At 40.7% G+C, this 25901-nt stretch overlaps 2 protein-coding genes across 3 annotated transcripts in view; both read left to right on the forward strand.

Moving 5' to 3' along the window:
- The first annotated feature begins 288 nt into the window (after nt 1-288).
- Nucleotides 289-8819, forward strand: BCL2A1 (BCL2 related protein A1). Its single transcript, XM_060095374.1, has 2 exons — nt 289-708; nt 8712-8819. The coding sequence occupies exons 1-2, from the start codon at nt 289-291 to the stop codon at nt 8817-8819; spliced, it is 528 nt and encodes a 175-aa protein (XP_059951357.1).
- Nucleotides 8820-15294: 6475 nt separating this feature from the next.
- MTHFS (methenyltetrahydrofolate synthetase) overlaps nt 15295-25901 on the forward strand; it is a 57741-nt gene continuing 47134 nt past the window's right edge. The window contains exons 1-2 of one of the 2 annotated variants that reach the window (XM_060097494.1): nt 15295-15486; nt 23844-24105. In XM_060097494.1, coding sequence (XP_059953477.1) covers nt 15370-15486; nt 23844-24105 — 379 coding nt within the window. In that variant the 5' untranslated portion in view covers nt 15295-15369. Of the gene's footprint in view, nt 15487-15648; nt 15751-23843; nt 24106-25901 lie in introns of those variants that run through there. The other variant, XM_060097495.1, reaches the window with a different exon arrangement.

A 25901-nucleotide genomic window follows, 5' to 3' on the forward strand; every position in this document is an offset into this window, starting at 1 on the left:
TCCTTGAATTTAAAACTTTAAAAACTGCATTAATCACTTACAGGATGAGGAAGTGGCCTCTCTTTGAAAAATTTTCCTCTTTCACATGTTAAACTTTCTCTTTCACACAGAGCCTACGCATGAAAGTGACAAGGAGGAAGGATACTATCAAGTGATGCAAACAGAAATTCCACCAGCCTCCAGATACCATGTGTCATATTACGCCAAGCTGCGTGAGTTTGTGCTTCAGACTGCCTCAGTCCCGTCCAGGTGAACAAGCTCAAGACTTTGCTCTCCAGCAGGAAGATGATGACCGACAGCGAGTTTGGCTATATTCACATGCTGGCCCAGGACTACCTGAAGTACGTCTTGCAGATACCACAACCTGGATCTGGTCCAAGCAAAACATCCAGGGTGTTACAAGATGTTGCTTTCTCAGTCCAAAACGAAGTTGAAAAGAATTTGAAACCATGCTTGGACAATATTGATGTTGTGTCCATAGACACTGCCAGAACAATATTCAACCAAGTGATGGAAAGGGAATTTGAAGATGGCATCGTTAACTGGGGAAGGATTGTGACCATATTTGCATTTGAAGGCATTCTCATCAAGAAACTTCTAGGAGGGCGAATTGCCCCAGATGTGGACACTTACAAGGAGATTTCTTACTTTGTTGCAGAGTTCATAACCAAAAACACAGGAGAATGGATAAGGCAGAACGGAGGCTGGGTATGTGTGATGGAAATATTCTTTGTTGTCTTTACTTTGAAATAGGAATTGACAGTTTCCTTGCTGATTAAAAAAAAAAAAAACTACCTAAGGATTATATTTTCTTTGGGTAGTTTGTTTTAAAAGTTTTAAAATTTTTAAATAAAATTTCTAGCTCATTTCCAATGAACCTTAAAACTTTATAGTTGGAAAACTCTTGTGGTTTCAGTTTTTATTCCTAACCGTGTAAATTGCAGGAGTGAGTTTTGGGGATTAATAAAAGATGCACCTCCCTAATGCATCTTTAGAGTCAGAGTCTAGTCTGAGACTTAGCTCTTGTTAGCGTTGTCATGACAATGTAGAATTAGTACAGAAATAGTTGGTATTAGATGCTGTTGTATTTAGATATTATGTTACAAAAGACAGGTGTAAATTTTTGCAAGTTCATTGCTTACAAATTGATTTTTTTTTTCAGTTTTCTAATATGACAAATTCTGGCTGGTAAAGCTTGGTGACTAAAAAAAAATAATGTACTGCACCACCGGCAAGAAACTATTCAAGAATTTCCAAATAAAAATTCACTTTATTATCAGTGTCTCAAAAAGCTAAGATCGTGCAGGGAGCCTATATTACAACTCATATTGATAAGGGGCCTTTCCCAGCTGGACCTATATGCTTTTCTTTATATCCCAATACACTGAATACTTACTTTTTTACAGCACTTATGTCCTCTCTTCAACACAAACCTTGGCCTCCCCTCTTCCCAGAGCTATCCAGTGGTATCAATTCTTTTACATGCAAAACATGCCTGTTGAACATATCCATAGAAAATATACTCAGCACTTCTTTGTAAAAACAATTGTTATAAATTGTTAAATACTATGTAACAATACTAATATAATACTAAATAATTTATAGTATTTATAAATTATTTGTATAAATAGTACATGGTACTTATTCTGCTTTTTTTTTTATCCAAGGGCATTTTAATAAGTATTATATTTTTATTTTTAAAATTTATTTATTTTTGGCTGTGTTAGGTCTTTGTTGCTGTGTGCAGGCTTTCTCTAGTTGGGGCGAGCGGGGGCTACTCTTCGTTGTGGTGTGTGGGCTTATTGCAGTGGCTTCTCTTGTTGCAGAGCACGGGCTCTAGGCGCATGGGCTTCAGTAGTTGTGGCACACGGGTTCAGTAGTTGTGGCTCGCGGGCTCTAGAGCACAGGCTCAGTAGTTGTGGTGCATGGGCTTAGTTTTTCCACGTTAATAAGTATTTAAAAGAGTACTACAGGGACTTCCCTGGCGGTCCAAGGGTTAATTAAGACTCCATGCTTCCACTGCAGGGGGCTCAGTCGCAGCATAGTCAAAAAAAAAAAAGAGTACTACCTATACGCTGTTGTATGTAAATGTTGTTGAATGTTTGGTTCTTTCTAGCTGATGGATATTTATTTATTTCCAGAGCTATCGCAAACAATACTTCATTGAATATCTTTAATCATGTCTTCCCTTGTATGTGTGTTTTTCTAGGATGGATATTGGGACATAGAATTGCTAGGTCATGGTGTAGACACTTTTTAAAATTTACTAGATTCTTGTCCTCCAAAGTGGTTCTACCAAGTCATGCTCCCGTCACAGCTTGTTCAAATATCCCACATTTCCTCCCATCCCGGCTGACTAACATTAGGTTATAGTAGTCTGTCACAGTTTCCCTATTCCGCTGGCTTAAAAATATATACCTAATTTATCTTGTTTTAATTCTTGTTTCCTTGATGACTAGTGAGGTTAAGCATCTTTTCATATTGAGCGTCTTTACATATGTTTATTGACCATTTGTAATTCTTATTCAGAGAACTGCCTATTTATATTCTTTGCTGTTTTCCTATTATTTTGTCTTTTTCTCACTGATTTGTAGGAATTCTTGGAATATTCTGGACACAAATTATTTTTATATATGTGATAGATATCTTCTCCTTTGTTGTCTTTTAAAACTATAGCTGTCTTCGGTGCTTGTGTTTTAAACGTTGATGAAATCTTTTACTTGATGTTTTTTGCATTTTGTTGAGGTCTTCCTGCAGAGTGATAGGGCTTACTGCAGCCACTCCCCTTCCTCCATCACCTTTTCTTCCTGGAACTCAGCCTGACTTGGGCCTAGACAAAGCATGTGAGATATTTGGTCGTGTTTTTTTCTGGTTGCTGTGGAAAGCTATACTGAAGGACGGGTGGAAGTTTCAGCTATTACACTGTGTAGGTTTCAAGTGAAAGGAGAAGTTCGTTAGCACAGAGGCCCACGTATGAGCGTACTAGTTTACAAGCTCTGCATGAGTGTGCACTGTATTTGGAACACCCAGAAAATGAATAAACGTTACTGAAAATTTTAACTTCTTAACAATAAATTTTGTAAGCTCCTGGAACTCATAATTAGTGGAGGGTGTGGAATTGTCTCTGAGAAAGTCTAGAAGTGTACTCATCTTTTGGGGGTGGTACAGGTGCAAGTGTGAGTGAGTATGGCAGGATATAAACACACATGTGCCCCCCTCCACACACACATCAGCCTTCACCAAGTCCTTATGTAGGTTTTAAGCTCTTGACTTTTACACTTGAACAGCTTAGACAGAATAGAAATGCCCTTTAAGATGTTATTTCAAAGCAACCTCAATATTCCTTTCCCAGCTCATAGGAGACACTGAATCTGTTCAAGACGGGCAGTGCTTTTTTGAATCAGTACAGACCAGCATGGCAAACCAGTATCTTCTTTGCATACTGATGTTGACAAATCTGCTCAAATGAATGAACCTACTCTTGAATGACTTACTTCCAGGGAAAGGGTACAATCCCATGCCTGTGCTAGTGGAGTCAGGTGGCCCATAGGAAGAGAGGAAGATGAGGAGGCATTTTACAACTTCATCAAGAAGCAAGCACCAACTTCTGACTTTCTACCGTCCTGGAAAACTCTCCAAGTCAGTCACTGATCTCTTGTCCTGTCCACAGTCATTCATATGTGCTTGTCATTGGCTCCAGATTAAAGATGCATGCCTATAATGAGAGATGAGAGGGGCATTTCACCTACAACTAGAGAGTACCCATATTTAATTAAATTTTAAGTGTGCCCAGAGATTTTATGAAAACTTTTGGATCAAGAATGTGGTATGTGAGGACAGCAGAGATAATAAGAGCACCAACTCTGAATCAGGTGGACCTGAGTTCATTTCATGCTTACTACCTGTGTGACATAAACAAGTTATTTAACTTCCCTAAACCTCATGTGTAAAATGGGGAGACTATTGCTGTCTATCTCCCAGGACTGGTGTAAGGATTAAATCAGTTACTATTATATATAAAGCACCCAGAACACAGTTTCTACAAATAAGAACTCAATACAAGCTTAGGGCTATTGTTATTAGTAGTAGTAGTAATGCCTAACTTCCCTGAATAGATTTAATCTGCAGAAATTATATCATCAACTATAGTTAGATATTAGCCACCATCTAAAACAGATGTCCTAAAGGTAAAAAAATAAGACCAGTGTATCAAAAATGGGGTCATAATCTCATAAGTTAGATTACTTTTGAGATTAAGTGAGTTACTTTCCTTCCTTTCTTCCTTCCCTTTTTCCTTCCCTCCCTCCTTCTCCCTTTTCTTTCTTTCCTTTTCTTTGCTGCTTCTCATCTCGCTTTCTATTCCCCTTCCACATTTACCGTTATTTCCTCCTGTCCCTCTGCCAATTTGACATGCTGAAAATGAATAGGCTCTCATAGATCTCACAGGAGAGCTAGTGCTATTTGTTTTTGTCAGTCTTTGGCATTCATGAGGAAAGGCTGGTTCTTAAAAACCATTAGAATGTGCCTGAGATGAAATTCATCGCATCCCTTGGGATTGCCTTTCCTTTACAGCTAGGTGGCTTTCTTACTTTTGCCCTCTTCACTTAAGCATTCTCCTGTGCCTGTGCTGGTTGAGTGGAAAGGACACTCAGCCCTCAGCTCCACACGGGAGGAATCATGTCTACCTAATGCACCACCGAATACTGCAGGCTTGGCTCAGGGCCTATGGTATAGAAGGTAGCCAACAAATATTTGTTGATGGAGTGATTGAATAAACTAGCATAGAAACTGAGATTTGAACTCTGGTTTTCCCATTCACTAGAATTGTGATCTTGAGTGAGTTTCAAAAGTAACTTGAAACTCAAATTCCTAATATAATAAATATAATAAATATTATATTATGTTATATGTAATATATAATGAAGACAGTAATACGTACCTTAGAAGGGAAGTTAAAAGATTAAAGGACATTTCTGTAAGAGTGCTTTGTAAACTGTCAGATATTAATACAACTATGAAGGTTATATGGGAAATTCCAGAAAGTTTAAATATGTAATTCTTAAAACTACTCTAATACCAAAAGAAAGCCCCTTTTGAAATTAGGGATGTACAGTCAGAATTGGTGCTTTCCAAGTGACCAGTATATTAAAGCCTGAGTCATAAGAGTTAGGCAAAGTAGGTTGTATTTTTTTATGATTGTCTTGCTTTAAATAATGGTCTGGTGAGGGCAAATAAAAGGACATACACAGGCATGTAGACGACTGACTAAGTATTCAATCCGGCAAAGGCATTTCCAAAAGGCGTAAAGATCTAGCAGCAATGTAATACAATCTCAAGAATTCTTACATATCCTTTGATTAAATAGATTTGGGGGCCAGATTCATCTTGTATTTCTTTTGAATTTTAACTTGAGATTTAAAAATCATTTAATGAAAACTAAGGTGAAACATAGTTTAAGTCTTCCTGTGGGTCCTTCAGGAAACCTAAGTTCAGCTCTCTAACCTTGGGAGTCACCCGTGACCCCTTTCCCTCATACCCTCCGTCCAACTCATCAGCAAATTCTGTTGGGGGCACCTTTGAAATACTGCATATCCAGTGCATCCAGGCAACTTTCCTCTCTCACTTGACTATGTCAAGAGCCTCCTACCAGTGTCCCTACTTCCATACTTGCCCTGCCATGGTCTGTTCTCCACATAGCAGTCAGAGTGATTTTTTAAACAACTTGCCTCACTTATTCCATGTTAACACTTTCAGTGTCTACAGAATATCCCACCAGTTTTACGCATCATGATTTACTTAAGCAATTCCCAACTGTTAGACATTTGGGTTGGTTTCTGTTTTCCCTTCTTAGAAATAATGCTTCAATACTGAACATGAAGATGGTTTCCCCCCCCACATTTTAGAAGACTGCCTCATGATCACTTTCTAACACTAGGATGATTGGTTTATATATGAGTATAATTACACTACTTATACATATTGGAATACATATTGCTTTCAGAAGGTTTGTATCAATGGGACAATGTCACAACTTTACCAGCATTGGGCGGAACCATTAGATATAATTTTGAGGGTTTAATAGGCTTAAGATAACAAGGTCAATTTAATAGGTCTAAAAAACAATAACATGTATTAAAATGTGAATTTATTTAACTGCTAGTAATGTGGAATATTTTCCCATATACTTTTTTAAGACAATTCTATTTTTTTATACAGCAGGTTCTTGTTAGTTATCTATTTTATACATATTAGTGTATATATGTCAATCCTAACCTCCCAATTCATCCCACCCCCTCTTCCCCCCATATACCTGTTAATGATTTATATTTCTCTTTTTAACAGCCTTTGCCTTTTTTAACTATTAAGGGCTTGATGATTTTTCTCTTACATTTCAATGAACTCTTTCGTGGCAAATGTAAATAGTCTCCTGGTCTGTTGTTCTTATTTTAGTTTCTTATCGTTTTAAAAAACTTTAATCTTCGTATTGCTGAATTTGTCAATTTTTTCCTTTGTTCACGCTTTAATATTTATTCATTTATTTATTATTTATTTATTTATTTTGGCTGTGCCCGGTCTTAGTTGTGGCATGCGGGTTTCTTATTAATCTTTTTTTGCGGTATGTGGGCCTCTCACTGTTGTGGCCTCTCCCGTTGCGGAGCACAGGCTCCGGACGCGCAGGCTCAACGGCCATGGCTCACGGGCCCAGCCGCTCTGCGGCATGTGGGATCTTCCCGGACCAGGGCACGAACCCATGTCCCCTGCATTGGCAGGCGGACTCTCAACCACTGCGCCACCAGGGAAGTCCGTCATGTGGGTTTCTTAGTTGTGACATGCATGCGGGATCTAGTTCCCCGACCAGGGATCGAACCTGGGCCCCCTGCGTTGGGAGCACGGAGTCTTACCACTGGACCACCAGGGAAGTCCCTCCTTTGTTCATGCTTTAGTTTAGAACTTTAATATATATAAGAGGATAACATATTAACTGCTTAATTGTAATAGATGGTGATCATTGTAACAATAATAAATATCATTTTGGAGTGCCCCATTAATACGAGGTTTGTGAAGATTCTAGGAAGGCGAGCACTGAAGTGGATGCACACCTAGAATGTACGGGAAATGTGTGAGTGTGTAAGGGCAGGGGAAAGAGGAAGAAGAGAAGGGGCAGTCCGTCTCCTCTGTTAGTACGTGACAGCATGCATCTCACAGCATGACTCCACACTTCACACAGAGGGTTAGTGGAAGCTGGCTTTCTGGCTCAATCTTTTCAATGGAAAATTCCCCTGACTGGTGTTTGTCTGCGCTGCCAGTGATGCTCAAAAAGACAATTCCAAGGCACTACAGAGTTCTCTGTCAAAGAAATATGCTTGGTTTACATTTTGATATTAGTCACATAGACTGTGAACTACTTGAAGACATTTGTAACCCCCAGAAATGGAACTTGCTGGAGGTAGAGCAAATGTTTACAAGATGAACATTTAAAAAATATTATTTTAACTATTTTCTAATCTTCTTGGTGGTGGTTTGAAAATTTACGGAGTGAAAAGAACGGTGTCTGCATCCCAGTAGAGGTCCAAGCACTAAGAAGTCAGGTAACCTTATGTAACTTATTTTTTTCTGGACCTCAGTTTCCTCATTTGTCAAAATAAGAGAGGGCATTAGGCCGGGTGATCTCAGAGGTACTTTTCAGTGAGGATGATCTATAAGAATAGATTATAAATTAATTACATACAGTGTCTGGTTTATACTCTTATTTTTTTAAAAAAAACATGTCTGATCAAAAAGAGAATGAATTGTAATGGAAACCACAATGTTCTCACAGGCTCAGAGGCACTGATTTAATCTGGCTTTACTGTTGAGTCCTTATGACTCTCAACACAATGGGGTTTACAAATATAAATGCATATTTCAATACCAGACATTTAAAAGAGGGGAAAAAAGATAGATTTTCTGTCCTCCAGAGCTATGCCATCCAATATAGCAGCCACTTGTCAACTGTGACTCTTGAACAGTTGCAGTGTGGCTGGTCTGAATTAAGAGATGCCCTAAGTACAAACACACATTGGGTTTTAAAGATTCAGTACAAAAAAAAGTAAAATATCTTGTTTCCATATTGATTACATATTGAAATCATAACACTTTATTTATTTACTCATTCATTCATTCATTTATTTTTGGCTGTGAGGCAGGCATGCGGGATCCTAGTTCAGCAAGCAGGGATCGAACCCACGCCCCCTGAAGTGGAAGTGCAGTCTTAACCACTAGACCACTAGGGAAGTCCCAAGATCACAACGTTTTAGATGAACTAAACATATTTAAAAAGTTAATTTTGCCTCTTTCTTTTTACTTTTAAGAATGTGGCTACTGGGAATTCCCTGGTGACCCAGTGGTTAGGACTCTGCGCTTTCACTGCAGAAGGTGTGGGTTCAATCCTTGGTTGGAGAACTAAGATCCCGCAAAAAAAAAAAAAAAAAAAATGTGGCTACTAAAAAAAATTACATAGGTAGCTCGCACTATATTTTTATTGGACAGTGCTGCTCTAGAGCAGTCTGGAATGGGAGATAGAGAATGATAATAGGATGAATAGAATAAAACTGGTGAAAGTACAGAGAAGATTGACTACCTGCATTATTTAAATGAAAGTTTCTTTGCTTTTCATTCCAGCAAACTTAGTCTCCACTAATTTTTAAAATGTTAAATTTGTTCTCTCATAGGAAAATGGCTTTGTAAAGAAGTTTGAACCCAAATCTGGCTGGCTGACTTTTCTGGAAGTTACAGGAAAGATCTGTGAAATATTATGTCTCCTGAAGCAATACTATTGACCAAAAAGGACACTCCATATTGTGAAATCTGCCTAATTTTCTTGAATTGTACAAGAAGCACTTGCCAACACTTACTTCTACTTCTAAACAAAGAACTTTGATGATATAACTTGACATTCCAGAGTTATGGGAATTTTGTCCCCATGTTAATGAATAAATTGTATGTATTTGTCTCTATACGTAATTTGTGTCCTGCCTGCGGGTCCAACAAAAGGGTAAAGCTCAATACAGGGTACAGAGATTGAATTAAGAGAATGATGACCAGGAAGGTGATGTCTTTGGCAGATTTTCTTAAGGGTGTGTCCATTACCCAAAAATCATTTTCGGTGTTGCCAGTCTAGACTGATGATGGGTGAGGTCTGCTTCCCATGTACCTCTGGGCTCCAAGCTTTCTGGAGTCCCCAGTGCCCCTAGATGCTTACATAGAGTTTTCCACCAATGCCCTCTCTGCCACACTTTAGAGTTGCCATGTAAAGTTGATGAATATGGCAACCAGATATGGAGGAGACTCCGGGATAGTCTGAACAAAGACAGGTAAATGATTCAACACTGGGCCACTGTTAAACTCTCTATTTAAAAATTTCACAAAGTAGAAAATTATGTCATTTATTAGCCCCTGTGTTCTGATTTTTAGGTCAGCAAATCTGGTTGCAATATGGGAGCACTGTACCTTGTTCTCGACTTTCCCACTCTTCCCTTTCCTCCCTCAATACAATGTCTGCCCCACTGGGGCTTGCTTTTCCTTTCCTAGGAAGTTGTTGATTGATCCAATAAAGAAACCAGAGCCTTCCCTCCCCAGCACCCGCTTCAGGCTATGGGCATTTTCACAGGGGATTTCAGTTAATTCATGCTTTACCTCTCATAGTGATTCTTAATGGTGGGGATTAGGACATTGGGGCAAGTCAGCAGGGAAATATTTTTGACAAAAGTAGCTTTGGTTACTTATCAAATCACATCTGAGAGGCAACTACCTAGGCCACCTGGGCTTGTGTCTGCACGAGGTAGGGAGCATTTTCTTTTTCCTCCTTCAGCCAAGTGCCTCCCCTCCCCCTACTGAACTGTGTTAAGTTTTAATTCATTTCTGCATTAATCAGAGCTAAGTGGTGGGAATGAATAGTCACGAACGGACATAAACAGGAAGCATGTGTAAGGGTACTGCTACCTGGAATACACTTGCACAAGAAACCACAAACCCTGGCTTTTACACTGCCATGATCTATTTAACAAAGTGACACTGGGATATCACTGACCATTTCTGGCTTGGTTGGTGACCTGGTCTTTCAAAGTGCAGCTCACTGTGTGTTCTGTTTAGCACTTTACTTAAAAGAAAAAAGGTTTTTATGAACCTCAACTCCTACCTCAAGCCAAACACAAAAATGAAAGTGAAAACAGGTCACAGACCTAAATGTTAACTATAAAACTCCAAGAGGAAAACACAGGAGAAAATCTTCACAACCTTGGAGTAGGCAAAGATTTCTTAGCTACAACACAAAAAACCTGAACCAGAAAAGAAAAAAAATGGTAATTTAGAAATCACCAAAATTTTAAAATTCTTTTAAAAAGACACAGTTAAGCAGTCAAAGAGAGGGTATGTGAATTATATCTCAATAAAGCTGTTAAAAAAAAAAACTCAAAGAAAGCAAGCCATGGAATGAGAGATAATATATGTCACATTATTATCTGACAAAAGACTTGTATCCAGAATAAATATAATACTCATACAATTCGATAACAACAGGACCATCAACCTAATTTAAAAATTGGCGAAAAATTGGAACACACTTCACACACAAAAGTAGATGGTCAACAGACATGGAAAAGATGCTGGACACCATTAATCATGAGGGAGATGCAAATTAAAACCACAATGAGGGCTTCCCTGGTGGCGCAGTGGTTGAGAGTCCGCCTGCCGATGCAGGGGACACGGGTTCGTGCCCCGGTCTGGGAAGATCCCACATGCCGCGGAGCGGCTGGGTCCGTGCGCCATGGCCGCTGAGCCTGCGCATCCGGAGCCTGTGCTCCGCAACGGGAGAGGCCACAGCAGTGAGAAGCCCGCGTACGACAAAAAAAAAAAAAAAAAAAAAAAAAAAAAAAAAAAAACCACAATGAGACCACTGCACATCCTCCAGGATGGCTAAAATAAAAAAGACTAATAATACCACCCTTGAGGAAGATGTGGAATAACTGCAACTCTCATCTACCACTGGTGATAACGGTAAACTGTACAACTACTTTGGAAAACAGATTGGCAACTTCTCATAAAGTTAAACACATACTTGCTGTAGGACCCAGCAACTCCACTCTTAGGTATTTATTCAAAAGAAATAAAAACATAGGGACTTCCCTGGTAGAGCAGTGGTTAAGAAGCCACCTGCCAATGCAGGGACATGGGTTCGAGCCTTGGTCCAGGAAGATCCCACATGCCACGGAGCAACTAAGCCCAGGCGCCACAACTACTGAGCCTGCACTCTAGAGCCTGCGAGCCACAACTACTGAGCCTGCATGCCACAACTACTGAAGCCCGTGCACCTAGAGCCTGTGCTCCACAACAAGAGACGCCACTGCAATGAGAAGCTCGCACACCGCAACAAAGAGTAGTCCCTGCTCACAGCAATTAAAGAAAGCCCGTGTGCAGCAATGAAGACCCAACACAGCCAAAAATAAATAAATAAATAAATTTATTTTTAAAAAAATCACTTCCTTACTCTATGGCCCTACAATTTGTTCCAGGGCCATCTTGTTCCTGCCTCAACTCTAGAATCAAGAAGCCCTGGTTGTTTATCAGAGAATATTTAGAAATCAAGATCTGGATGCTAGATTTCATTGCTACTGCAGTGTCACCGCTTCTAGGCCCTCTCCCAAACAGAGCTAGGAAATATATGTGTGCTTTTAATATACATATCTCTATTTATTTCTGTATCTATCCATTTGTTTATATATTTAAAACCATGGGTTCATACTGACACTTCAGGTTTTTTTTGGAGTATAGTTGATTTACAGTGTTGTGTTAGTTTCAATACTGACACTTCTAATTATCCAGCACCACAGGGTTCATTCCCCAATTCCCTCTTTCTTTATGTGTAACTTGTTTTTCCAACAAGGAGAAACCTGACTCATTATCCACAATATCTTTCCTTATTTGTTCAATTCTAGAATAAAGTTGCTTCACAATTGTTAATATACATCCCTGTGAAAAATAAACATACTAACTAGAGTGCAATATTTGTATAAAGTTATTTTTGTCTTTGGCCTTACAGTATACAGTCAAAATACTGTTTTCCAAACTTACTTAATTTTTTTTCTTCTCCACCCACTTGTTGTGGTTATGCTAATCATTGACAATACAGTTCAGTCCGTTCGTCCCTGCTTGTATTCTATTTTGGCTTCTCTCCACACCCTTCTTGTATGCATACGTATGTAGAACATTATAAGGGTTCCCATTTCTCCACACCCTTGTCAACATTTATCTCTTGTTTTTTTGACTATAGCCACCCTAGTAAGAAATGGTACCTCTCTGTGGTTTTGATTTGGATTTCTCTAATGACTTAATGGTGATCTTTTTAAGTGCTTATTGGTTATATGGATATCTGATGTGGAGAAATGTCTATTCAAGTCCTTTGTGCATTTTTATTATTTATTTATTTATTTTGTTTGTTTATTTATTTATTTATTTATTTGTGGTACGTGGGCCTCTCACTGCCGTGGCCTCTCCGTTTGCGGAGCACAGGCTCCGGATGCGCAGGCTCAGTGGCCATGGCTCACGGGCCCAGCCACTCCGCGGCATGTGGTATCTTCCTAGACCGGGGCATGAACACTTGTCCCCTCCATCGGCAGGCGGACCCTCAACCACTGCGCCACCAGGGAAGCCCCTTTGCGCATTTTTAAATTGGATTATCTTTTTTTTTAAATTACTGAGTTGAAGAGTTTTTTATATATTTTAGATACAAGTCCTTTGTCAGATATATGACTTGTGTGAATATTCTCTCCCAGTCTGTAGGCTGCCTTTTCATTTTCTTGATAGTGTCCTTTGATGCACAAATTTTTTTTTTAAGATGTTGTGGGTAGGAGTTTATTAATTTATTAATTTATTTTTGCTGTGTTGGGTCTTCATTTCTGTGCGAGGGCTTTCTCTAGTTGTGGCAAGCGGGGGCCACTCTTCATCGCAGTGCGCAGACCTCTCACTCTCGCGGCCTCTCTTGTTGCAGAGCACAGGCTCCAGACGCGCAGGCTCAGTAGTTGTGGCTCACGGGCCTAGTTGCTCCGTGGCATGTGGGATCCTCCCAGACCAGGGCTCGAACCCGTGTCCCCTGCATTAGCAGGCAGATTCTCAACCACTGCGCCACCAGGGAAGCCCCTGATGCACAAATGTTTTTAATTTTGATGAAGTCCAATTTACTTTTCCTTTCTTGCTTGTGGTTTTGGTGTTCTAAGAAACCACTGCCGAAGCCAAGGTGATGAAGATTTATGCCTATGTTTTCTTCCAAGAGTTTCATTTTAGCTCTTATATTTAGGTCTTTGATCTATTTTGAGTTAACTTTTGCATGTAGACATTTAGTTGTCCCAGCATCATTTGTTAGAAAAGACTATTCTTTACCTATAGAATTATCTTGGTACTTTTGTCAAAAAAAAAACAAACCCATCAACTATAAATGTAAAGGCTTATTTCTGGACTCTCAATTCTATGACATTTTCCTATCTATCTTTAAGCAAATACCATACTGTCTTGATTACTGTAACTCTGTAGTAACTTTTGAAGTTGGAAAGTTCTTTTTCAAGGTTGCTTTGGTTTTTCTGGGTTCCTTGCATTTCCATATGAATTTTAGGATTGGCTTATTGATTTCTGCAAAAAGGCCAAATTTGATAGGGACTGTATTGATTCTATAGATTAATTTGTGGAGTACTGCTATCTTAAAAATACTAAGTCTTCCGATCTATAAACATGAGCTGTCCTTTCACTTATACAGGTTTTCTTTCTTTCAACAATGCCATGTAGCTTTCACAAGTTTAACTCTCCCTTTGTTAAATTTATTCCTAAGTATTTTATTTTTCTAATGCTCTTGTAAATGGAATTTTTAAAAAATGTCAGATTATTCATTGTTAGCATACAGAAATCTGTATTAGAGCTCTTCAGAGACACTGAACGAATGGGATATATATATATATACCTTATATTTTATATATACCTGATAGTATATCTCCTATTAATATTATCTCCTGGTATATGTGTATGTGTATATATATATATACGTATGTATTGATACAGAATAGACAATATCTATCTAGAAAGAGAACATAAAGAATTGGCTTATGTGATTATGGAGGCTAGGAAGTCTGTTCTATGTCTCCTGTTCTTTCTATTCTATTCCACTGGTCCACTGTATATTCAAGTGGCAGTACCACACTGTTTTAATTATAGAGCCTTTATAATATGTTTCAGTGTCTGGAAAGGCTAGTTCCCTGCTGCGGTCTTTTGTTTTTTCAGCGTTTTCCTAGCTATTCTTCAATGCTTCTTTTTCCACACACATTTTAGCAAAGCTGATTTACTGACATAAAACTTATTAAACTTTCACATAGACATGCTATATTTTCTCTAAATTTCCAACAATTTCAAAGTTTATTTTCTTTATCCACCGAATAATTAAATTTCTCACCTTTTCATCAGATTACTGACCCTTTCTCCACGCCTAGTTATTCCCTTGAGCTACTATCCTCTCTCTTCCCAATCCAGGTCACATGCCCTGCAAGAGAAAAAAATTCTTGGTGTCTCCACTTCCTCAAGTCTTCTGTTTCTGAAGGAACAGAACTTTTTTTAAATTTTTCATTTTATTTTTTTGGCCATGCGGCATGTGGGATCTCAGTTCCCCCACCAGGGATGAACCCACACCCCCTGCTTTGGAAGCGTTGTCTTAACCACTGGACCGCCAGGGAAGTCCCGGAACAGAACTTTTATAGTAAGTTCCAGTTATTCTACAGCGAAAATACTGTTGGACCTTGAGCCTGTAATGAACTAACTTTCAGTCCTGAGTTCTCCAGAGGTGAACAGAAGAGACATGCTGATAGTAAGAGAAAATCACTTGCTTCATCAAGCATCTGACCCGCCCATCGGCAGTAAACCAGCTCCCTCCCAGCTACTGGAAAAGAAAAAGAGGAAGGCGTTATTACAGACTGAAGTCATCTTCCCTTTAGCTAACGGGACTGTGTATCATGTAGATTTCTCTATTCGGCCTGCCTTTGCCTTTTCAGGCCCCAGAGAGCCCCAGTACTACACGACACGTGGCACCCAGGGAATCCTGAGTCTTTATAGAACTCCTTCCAGTAGTACCGCCGGCCCAGGGAGGTCAGGCGTGCAGATCTGTCACGGCTGCCCTCGACTTGCTGGGGGAGGGGCGTACATTGACCGCGAAAGCTGCACGTAGTGCGGGTACCAAGGGCGGGAGGCGTGGTGCGCCCGGCGACCCGGAAGCGGGGGGCGCGCCCGGCCGAGCCCGGACACTCCCCGGGGCCAGCGGACCCAGCGGCCTGCGGACGGGACTCGAATCGCACCCGCGATATGGCGGCGGCGGCCGTGAGCAGCGCCAAGCGGAGCCTGCGGGCCGAGCTGAAGCGGCGTCTGCGGGCGCTGAGCGCCGAGGAGCGGCTGCGCCAGTCCCGCCTCTTGGCCCAGAAGGTGGGAGAACGCGACAACAGCCACCGTCACGCCGGGCCCAGGCGCCTCCAGGCCTGCGGATGTGCGCAGGCGCAGGCCTCCGACGCGCGCACGTCCGCCCGGCGCGCGCACGTCCGCTGAGGGCGCGCAGTGTTCCCCTCAGCGCGCGCAAGTCCTGTTGTGGGTGTTGGGACGCTGTTGGCCTCAGTGTCAGGGGGCGATCGCGCCGTGGAGAGTTATGGGGTTTGTGAGGGAGAGGATGGAAGTGGGTGACAGAATGCTGAGGTAAGAGCAGCGTGAGAGCAGAAAGATCTGGAGGGTAAGACGGGCGGACACCTGAGCGCCAGTGTGCCTTCAGTGAGTCTTAATGAATTACAGGAGACTTGCTCCCGGCCGTCCGGTGGTTAGGACTCAGCACTCCCACTGCAGGAGGCGCGGGTTGGCTCCCTGGTCGGGGAACTAAGATCGCACATGCCACGCAGCGCGACCAAAAAAAAAAAAAAAAGAAAAATTAGAGTCCAGTCATGGCAGTAAAATGATCAGAGAAAGATGCAATTACTTCAGACGAGGGAGCCCAAAATGGGGTGCAGAGATGCTCAAGGATGGAAGCCCTTCACTGAGCCTGTGGAGGGCAGAGCCCTGTCTCCGTAGCCTCAGGGCCTAGCCTTCTCCTATCACTCAGTAGGTGAACACTAAATGCTTTTTTTTTTTTTTTGTCGGTACGCGGGCCTCTCACTGTTGTGGCCTCTCCCGTTGCGGAGCACAGGCTCCGGACGCGCAGGCTCAGCGGCCATAGCTCACGGGCCCAGCCGCTCCGCGGCATGTGGGATCTTCCCGGACCGGGGCACGAACCCATGTCCCCTGCATCAGCAGGCGGACTCTCAACTACTGCGCCACCAGGGAAGCCCTTAAATGCTTTTTTGAATTAATGAAAGAACTGATTCTCATACTTAGGCTGCCCAAGAAGATAGGAAGCAGAAGAGAGAAATTAGGGGAATGAGTCCAGTTTCGTGCCTGTTGGTTATAATACCTCGATTTTGTTACTTTTGCAGACTGACTTGTTATATACTACCTTGTAGTATAATACAAGTTCATGTAATGCCAGTTTTCATATCAGTAAAAGGGCGGACAGATCCTGTCCTGAAGGCGTGTGCTAAAGATGTCTGGGAGACTGGTTTTTGTTGGCTGCCCGAGGGAAAAAAAATTGATGTCCCGTAAATAAGTAAATGTTAGTAATTCTAAGTCAAACTAATGATCCGTCTTCCCCAGCATCCTGTCTCTGACATAGATACCAATGTTATATTCGGAAATTAGCATGGGAGTTCTTTTCCTTGATGTCCCTTAAATTAGATATGCCGTAAGAATTTCTTAATTATCCTTCACTAGTCTATCAAACATTAGTTTCTCAAATTCAAGGTTCCTATGGGTTAAAGCAGTAAAGCAAATACAAGCATTTCATTCCCCTCTTCATATACATAGGTGTGCAGGAGGGGATCTATGCAGATGTTAGTTTATTTATTCAAACTCAGTATTTTTAGCTATATGAGGAAGGCATTAGTTGCTTTAATAGATGTAGAGAAGTATAGGATCTTATCCTTACTCTCTAGGTGCTTAAAATTTAACTAATTAATTCACATATACTGAACTCATACTGTGGGCCATATTTTGCTATGTACTGGGTTGTAGGAATGAAAAAGATAGGCTTGTTGGACTTCCCTCGTGTTCCAGTGGTTAAGACTCTGCGCTCCCAATGCAGGGAGCCAGGGTTCGATCACTGGTCAGGGAACTAGATCCTGCGTGCTGAAACTAAGAACCCGTATGCCGCAACTAAAAGATCCCACGTGCTGCAACTGAAGATCCAGTGCAGCCAAATAAATAAATATTAGGGTAGGATTGTTGCTCTGAAGGAGCAGAGAGTCTTCAACAGGAAACAGACGTGTGAATAAAGAATTGCAGTGCTTTGAGATATACGGTAAAGGTAAACACCAAAGCTGTAGAAACCTAGCTTAGGGGAGGGGGAATCAGAAGGCTTTCTTTCTATAGGGAGATGTTTGAGAAATACTTTGTAGTACAAGATGAATTTTGTCTGGTGAAGGGAAGATAGGGTGAGTGAATATGTGCAGGAATATTTTGGCAAGAGAAGGAAAGACAATTTAACATGGGTTTTGGAACTCTTTAGCTCTGGATTTAATCTGGCTCCACTGCGTTTTAGCTGCATATGGCTTTGGACAAGTCCTCTAATCTTTCTGAGCCTCTGGTTCCTTATCTGTAAAAAGGATAATGTCATCCTTGAAGACCTATTGTGAAGGTTAAAGAAGTGTGTTAAGGGATGCATTGAGTGCTTTACATATTTTTGATATATCCTTTAGGAAGAGAATATTGGCAGCATTTTTGGAAAATGGGTTGGGGGTGGAAGAATGAGAAAAAAATACATGGAGACCAGTAAGGAGCTGTTGTGATAATTTGGGTGAGAGGTAACAAAGATGTAAACAAGGGCATGGGCAGTGAAGGTGAGGGGAAAAAGCAGGTAAATGGGAGACTATGTAGTGAGAATCAGCGGGCCTTGGCAATTAACTGGATGGAGATTAGAGAGTACTGGAAAAGGGGAGTCACCTATGATTCCAAACTTTAGAGCTGGGGATAAAGGGTTTTGAACATTACTAGGCACAAGGAAGGTAAGAGTTGGAGCAGATTTTGGAGGGGCATGGGGACAATAAAGATGAGTTCAGTTTAGTTTCTTTGTCTATAGTAGATTAGAATAAAAAAAACACTCCAGGTGGGAATAGTAGCCATATAGAGACAGAACCACTGATATCAGTAGATTGACAACTGAGAGCTGGCATCAGAGAGAGAAAAATTCAGAAGCAGACCCATGACTCCCAGTAATAAATACATTTTACTCCATACAAATAAATGTACTCATATAAGAAATCTGTTTCACAACCAGGTGTTTGACAACTCTTACTATATGCAACGAATTTTAATATTTTCTATTTCATTTGCTGATTGTAACCCACTGTTGGCTTCATGACCAACCAATAGATCAAAGCCCAAAATATCAACATACTGGGACTAGAACAGTGTTTTGCCATAGTGCATGTTCAATACAATAAAGGTATTAAATGATGCCTTTCTCCCAATAATTTAAAAAAAGGCAAATTTATTCTTATTGACACAGCACTTTTTTAATAATTTAGAAGTTTATCAGAAAAGTAATGTATGGTAAACAAATTATACTTTATGCCATATCTTGACTCCTCAACAAATAAGTTGAGGAAATTAGTGCCAAGTACTCATTTTGTTTTCCATTCTATCTGCCAATTTCTGACACCTGTATCATTATATTTACATTGCCAAGTTTTTATAATATTTGTGCTCTGTTCTGTAACTATAATGAGTCTACTGAGCATTTTCTGTGCCTGATTTCCAAACTTGAAATTCAAGTAAATATTATTTACAGTATTGTGGTTATATATATAGTGTTCACTACAGAACCAAATTGTATCATTGAATGTGTAAGAAAAGGATATACAATTCAATGTCACTAGATGTGTGTGGCTAGGAGGGGAATATTTCAAGTATTAATATCAAATACTTTCTTTTTTCTTATGCTTTATAATTGCTCAAAATTATGGCGTTCTTAATTTTCCTATTTGGAGTATAAATTTCTAATTTAGCTCTCTGTTCAAGTTTCTGATTGCCTTTGTTTTTCCTTTTTGGCAAAATAAGAATATGCCTTATCAATAGATCAATAGATTCTTTTTCATTTTGTTTGTTAAAATAAATCCACTTTCTTCTTTTTTTAAAAAATTTATTTTATTTATTTATTTTTAGCTGTGTTGGGTTTTTGTTGCTGCGTGCAGGCTTTCTTTAGTTGCGGTGAGTAGGGGCTGCTCTTCGTTGTGATGAGCGGGCTTCTCATTGCGGTGGCTTCTCTTGCTGTGGAGCACGGGCTCAGTAGTTGTGGCTTGTGGGCTCTGAGCTCAGGCTCAATACTTGTGGTGCACGGGCTTAGTTGCTCTGCGGCATGTGGGATTTTCCTGGACCAGGGCTTGAACCCATGTCCCCTGAATTGGCAGGCGGATTCTTAACCACTGCGCCACCAGGGAAGCCCTCCACTTTCTTCTTGAAAGCACTCTAGTCCACTGCTCCCTCTGGTCTGGTCGACTTTGAGTCTGTGCTATAGCCATTGCCCTGGGGTTCCTCTTTCTCTGCTTTTAAGTTAGGGCTGTTTCTTGAATCCAGTATCTTCTCCCTTCTTCTTTTTCTTTATTTTCTTTATTTATTTTTGGCTACATTGGGTCTTCGTTGCTGTGTGCAGGCTTTATCTAGTTGCGGTGAGCGGGGGCTACTCTTTGTTGGGGTGTGCGGGCTTCTCGTTGCGGGGGCTTCTCTTGTTGCAGAGCACAGGCTCTAGGCGCGTGGGCTTCAGTAGTTGTGGCATGTGGGCTCAGTAGTTGTGGCTCGCAGGCTCTAGAGCGCAGGCTCAGTAGTTGTGGCATGCAGGCTCAGTAGTTGTGGCTCACAGGCTGTAGAGCGCAGGCTCAGTAGTTGTGCGCATGGGCTTAGTTGCTCTGCAGCATGTGTGATCTTCCTGGACCAGGGCTCGAACCCGTGTCCCCTGCATTGGCAGGTGGATTCTTAACCACTGAGCCACCAGGGAAGCCCCTTTTTTTGTTGTTGTTATCTTATTAGATTGTATTCTCAAGTAACTTTTGGGGAGAAAATATTTATGAGGGTAAACTTTTTAATACTTTATACATTAGGAAATGTTTTTACCTGATTGAGAGTTTGAATTTCAAGTTTAAAATTATTTTTCCTTGTTCTGCTCAGCATCCATGACCTCCATTCAATCTGAAGACTGGTATCTTTACCTATTATATCTTTGATTACTTCTTTTCCTTTCTGCAATTCCTGTTAATCAAATAGTAAAAATCCTAGATTGATTTTCTATGTCTCTTAACATTTTTTCTCATTTTCCCCACGTCTTTGTCTTTTTCCCCTACTTGAGGCTTTCTCCTGAATTGTTTTAATTTTGGTAATCTTAATTTTAATTTCCAGGTGTTTTTTAATTCTCCGATTGCTTTCTTTCCAAAGCAGCCTGTTGTTGTTTTATAGATGCATCTATCTTCTTGAACTTGTCTGAGAAAGCTAATTAGAATTTTTAAAAATCCATGTTCTCTGAATTATAATTATCTCACTTTCCTGTTGGATCGCTCCCCACACCTCCTCTTTTATTTTCATTTATTTATTTATTTATTTATTTATTTATTTATTTACATTAGAGTATAGTTGCTTTACACTGCTGTGTCAGTTTCTGCTGTACAGCAAAGTGAATCAGCCATGCTTATACATATATCCTCTGTTTTGGATTTCCTTCCCATTTAGGTCACCACAGACCACTGAGTAAAGTTCCCTGTGCTATATAGTAGGTTCTCCTTAGTTATCTGTTTCATACATAGTAGTGTATATATGTCAATCCCAATCTCTCAATTCCTTCCACCCCCTCCCCCTTTCCCCCTTGGTATCCATATGTTTGTTCTCTACATCTGTGTCTCTGTTTGTGCTTTGCAAATAGGTTCATCTATACCATTTTTATAGATTCCACATATATGCATTCATTTGTTTTTCTCTTTTTGCCTTACTTTGTATGACAGTCTCTAGGTCCATCCACGTCTCTGCAAATGGCACAGTTTCATTCCTTTTACGGTTGAGTAATATTCCATTGTATATATGTACCACATCTTCTTTATCCATTCCTGTGTTGATGGACACTTAGGTTGCTTCCATGTCCTGGCTATTGTAAATAGTGCTACAATGAACATTGGGGTGCATGTGTCTTTTTGAATTATGGTTTTCTCTGGATATATGCCCAGGAGTGGGATTGCTGGGTCATATGGTAGTTCTACTTTCAGTTTTTTAAGGTACTGTTCTCCATAGTGGCTATATCAATTCTCCTTTTAAAAAATCCTTCTAATTTGTGTTTTGGCTTTCTAAAATGTTTGATGAACCATTACTGTCTGTACATATTTATGAATGAAGGTGTGATAGCTAATGGGGATTTCCTTTGCTTTTTTAGTCACTTTGGAATTCCATGGGAAGAATGGATTCTGACTGACCTGCATCCATGTTCCCCAAGTGTTGCAATCTGCTGCTCTTTTGTCTGTAAATACTGTCCCATCCACTCTGTCTTGCAGAAACTAGTCAAATCTCTATCCTCTTGTTATCAGTGCTATCATGGCTTTCTTTTTTGGTGCTTTTTTACTGTCATATAAATGAGATTTGAGGAAGAAAGAAAGATAAGTGTGTATACATAGTCTCACACTGAATTTTAACTGATGTTTATTACTGCTTATTCAGCTTCTGATTTACTGTGTTCTGCTTTAAACAGAACAAGATAGACATTTAACTTTCCCAGAAAGTACTTGGGTGCCAAAAGCCTCAGATCTGCCTAACATCTGGGTTTCACAGTTCCATTTGCTTTGCCCACTTCAGGCCTGATAATAGCTATGTAACTGCTCGGAAAGGTAAACTTCCTTCCTTAGCACTGGTTTGGTGTGCTCTATCTACTTAACTTCTGTGTCCCTTTTTATTAGGAATAACTTGACTTTCTGTGCCTGTGTCTTTCTGGCACTCATATTTATGTCACTTTAAAAAAAAATAAATTTATTTATTTATTTTTGGCTGCGTTGGGTCTTCGTTGCTGCATGCGGGCTTTCTCTAGTTGTGGCGAGCTGGAGCTACTCTTTGTTGTGGTGCGTGGGCTTCTCATTGTGGTGGCTTCTCTTATTGCGGAGCACAGGCTCTAGGCACATGGGCTTCAGTAGTTGTGGCACATGGGCTCAGCAGTTGTGGCTCACAGGCTCTAGAGTGCAGGCTCCATAGTTGTGGTGCATGGGCTTAGTTGCTCTATGGCATGTGGGATCTTCCCGGACCAGGGCTCAAACCCGTGTCCCCTGCATTGGCAGGTGGATTCTTAACCACTGCACCACCAGAAAAGCCCTATAAGTCACTTCTGCAGTAACTTTTCCTTCTTAGCTCGGAGAACGGGGAAGAACAGAAAAGGAAGAAAAAAAAAGGGAACTAAGAGCTAACTTCTGAGACTGGGGAAGTTCTGAGATTATTAAAATTTCTAATGTGAGCAAAGCTCAGCCCTTTTCTTCTGCCTCATGAATGATTAAACTGAGTACAAAGGGGGTACTTTCCCTGGCGGTCCAGTGGTTAAGACTCCGTGCTTCCACTGCAGGGGGCACGGGTCCAATCCCTAGGCGGGGAACTAAGATCACGCATGCCAGCATGGTCAAAAAGTTAATTAATTAATTAATTAAACTGAGTACAAAGGGATGCTTTCCCCCAGGTGCACCTTCTTTACAACATGGTGCTTGCTTTAGAGGGCCTTTGCCTCTCCAGGATCCCCCCCACCTTCCATCTTTGTGAACATTTTAACATTCATATGAACAGAAGAGCTTATAGCAGATGGGACGGAGGTGGGTAGAGCTAAGAGAACTGTATGGCATGTTGTCCGCCACAGGGAGTTTACAGACTGGCCAGGATGTTACATTTAGGGCACACCAAACAATTAATAATCAACTTATGACAATACATAATTGTTAGGTTGTATAGTGACTCTAAACATAGTAAGGGTTCTCTAGGAGTCAGGAAAAGTTAGGCCTTGAGTTGGGCTTAAATGGGTAGAATTTGGCAGGAGAGAAGGCTGACTATCCAGGGAGTAAAGAAGCTTGTGAGAGCTTCAGTGTTAAAATAAAGAAGAGACTCTTGGGGAAGTGGGTGACAGGATGGAAGTCTGCTAGAACGGGTAGGTGGAGTTCAAGCTTGGAATTCTCGATGTAGACAGCAGGGCCTCACAGTGACTTTTTTTTTTTTTTTTTTTTTTTTGCGGTACGCGGGCCTCTCACTGTTGTGGCCTCTCCCGTTGCGGAGCACAGGCTCCGGACGCACAGGCTCAGCGGCCATGGCTCACGGGCCCAGCCACTCCGTGGCATGTGGGATCCTCCTGGACCGGGGCACAAACCCGTGTCCCCTGCATCGGCAGGCGGACTCTCAACCACTGCACCACCAGGGAAGCCCCTCACAGTGACTTTTTAATGAATTGTCACACCTGCCAGAGTAGGTGTGCCAGAGAAGTGTAAAGGGATCAGAGAAGTAAGTGTTGGGTCCAGAAGTTAAAGTCAGGCTTCAGGATGCAGTATTATTTGACCTATTATATACTACTCTGCTGTTTTTGTTTGTTTGTTTCTGGATAAAGAGGTTGGAGAAGGCTGAGAGAAAAGGGAGAAAGTGTTAAAGCTGTTAAGGGCAGCCACTAGTTTTTAAAAGTATAAACTTGGAAATTATAACCGCCATCATTTCCCATTTAGGTGTTTACCCATAGTCAATATCAAAAGTCCAAAAGAATCTCCATCTTTCTGAGCATGCAAGATGAAATTGAGACAGAAGAGATCATCAAGGACATTTTCCAACAAGGCAAAACCTGCTTTATTCCACGGTACCAGTTCCAGAGCAATCACATGGATATGGTGAAATTAGCATCGCCTGAGGAAATCTCTTCACTTCCCAAAACATCCTGGAATATTCATCAGCCCAGTGAGGTCGAGGTTCGGGAGGAGGCCTTGTCCACAGGTAAGTGTTATGGTATTAGAATCCGCACCTTCGGATGCTCTCAGGCTGTGATGGGTTGTTAGACCTCTGATCCGCTTGTTATATTTGGGTCAGTGGGGGTCACTTTTCCTACAGGGATGAATTTGTATTTCACTTATATTCCAAGACATCGACCTAATCTAGTTTAGGGTGCGATGCCCTCTGTAAGCTGTGAAGTGTCAACTGTAATAGTAAGGTATTAAGGTATTGTTGCCTTTTCACAGACTCCTGCCCTGACCTTGTGGGTTGGATTATACATTTTCTCTGAATAATATTGCATTTCCCATGGTTTCAATAATGGTCTGTATGGTAATGAGTACCTTATTATTAATGCTATAAGCATTTATATCTCCAGCTCAGACCTGTCAACTACTTGGGTATCACATGCTCATCTCCAACACAACATGTTCCAAACTGAATCATATTCCCTCATGCCCACTATCCTGTGTTTCTCTTACTGTATAGTACCATCACCACCCAATTCACAGTGCCAGAAATCTCAAGATCATCCTTGACTCTTCTCTTTCCCTCATGTTGCATGTGTGCCCATTGCCGAGTCCTGGTGATTTTACTTACTGAGTTATTTATTGAACCTGTCCACTCCTCTCTAATCCCACTGCTACCACTGCAGTCTAAGCCACCATCTTCCCTTGCTTGGGTTATTATAACAGCTTCCTAACTCTTCTTCCTCTCCTCCCTCTCAATCTATTATCTATGTAGTAATTGAAACAAGATTTCTGAAATGCAAAGCTGACCATTTCTCTCCCCAGTTTAAAGTCTTTCAGTGACTTTCTGCTGCCCTTAGTTTGAATCACACATTCCTTAATGGGGCTCTTCCTGATTTGGCCTTGCTATTCTTTCCATTTTTACATCTTTCTACTCCCTCACTTTATAGTCTGAGTTTCAGCCACTCTGAATCTCTCCCAGTTTCCCATTTTAAAAAAATTGAAATATAGTTGATTGACAATATTGTGTTCGTTTCAGGTGTATAGCAAAATGATTCAGTCATATATATATGTATATTTTCCATTATAGGTTATTATAAGATATTAAATATAGTTCCCTGTGCTGTACAGTAAACCCTCATTGCTTATCTGTTTTATACATTGTAATTTGTGTCTGTTAATCCCATACTCCAAATTTATCCGCCTTGGTAACCGTAAGTTTGTTTTCTATGTCTGTGAGTCTGTTTCTGTTTTGTATATAGATTCATTTGTATTATTTTTTTAGATTCCACATACAAGTGACATCATATAATATTTGATATTATATCCATCCATGTTGCCACAAATAGCGATGTTTCATTCTTTTTTTATGGCCGAGTAGTATTCCATTGTGTGCATGTGTGTGTGTATGTGTGTGTACACACACGTACACCACATCTTCTTAAACCAATCACCTGTTGATGGGCCCTTGGGTTGTTTCTATGTCTTGGCTATTGCAGATAGCTTCTGTGAACACTGGAGTGTATGTATCTTTTCAAATTAGGCCAACCCCATTTTGCTTTTTCTACTGCTGGACCTTTATACGTGCTATTCCCTGGCCAACAGCCACTTGGGAGATTTAGTCATTATCAAGCAGTCAAAGAGCTGGAAGTAAAACAAGCTAAGGGTACTATTTTGTACTACGATGCCTCAAACCTGTCTTAGAGGTATGTATTTTTGATTAAGACTTAAATAGTTGCAAAGAAATCCCAGTGAAGCTTTATGCAATCTTCTCTCAATTTCTGTTCCTTTTCATTGTTACAACATAGCCTATAAAATCAGTATGACAGCATG

Source organism: Mesoplodon densirostris, chromosome 4 (assembly GCF_025265405.1).
Source record: "Mesoplodon densirostris isolate mMesDen1 chromosome 4, mMesDen1 primary haplotype, whole genome shotgun sequence".
NCBI classification, from domain to species: Eukaryota; Metazoa; Chordata; class Mammalia; order Artiodactyla; family Ziphiidae; genus Mesoplodon; species Mesoplodon densirostris.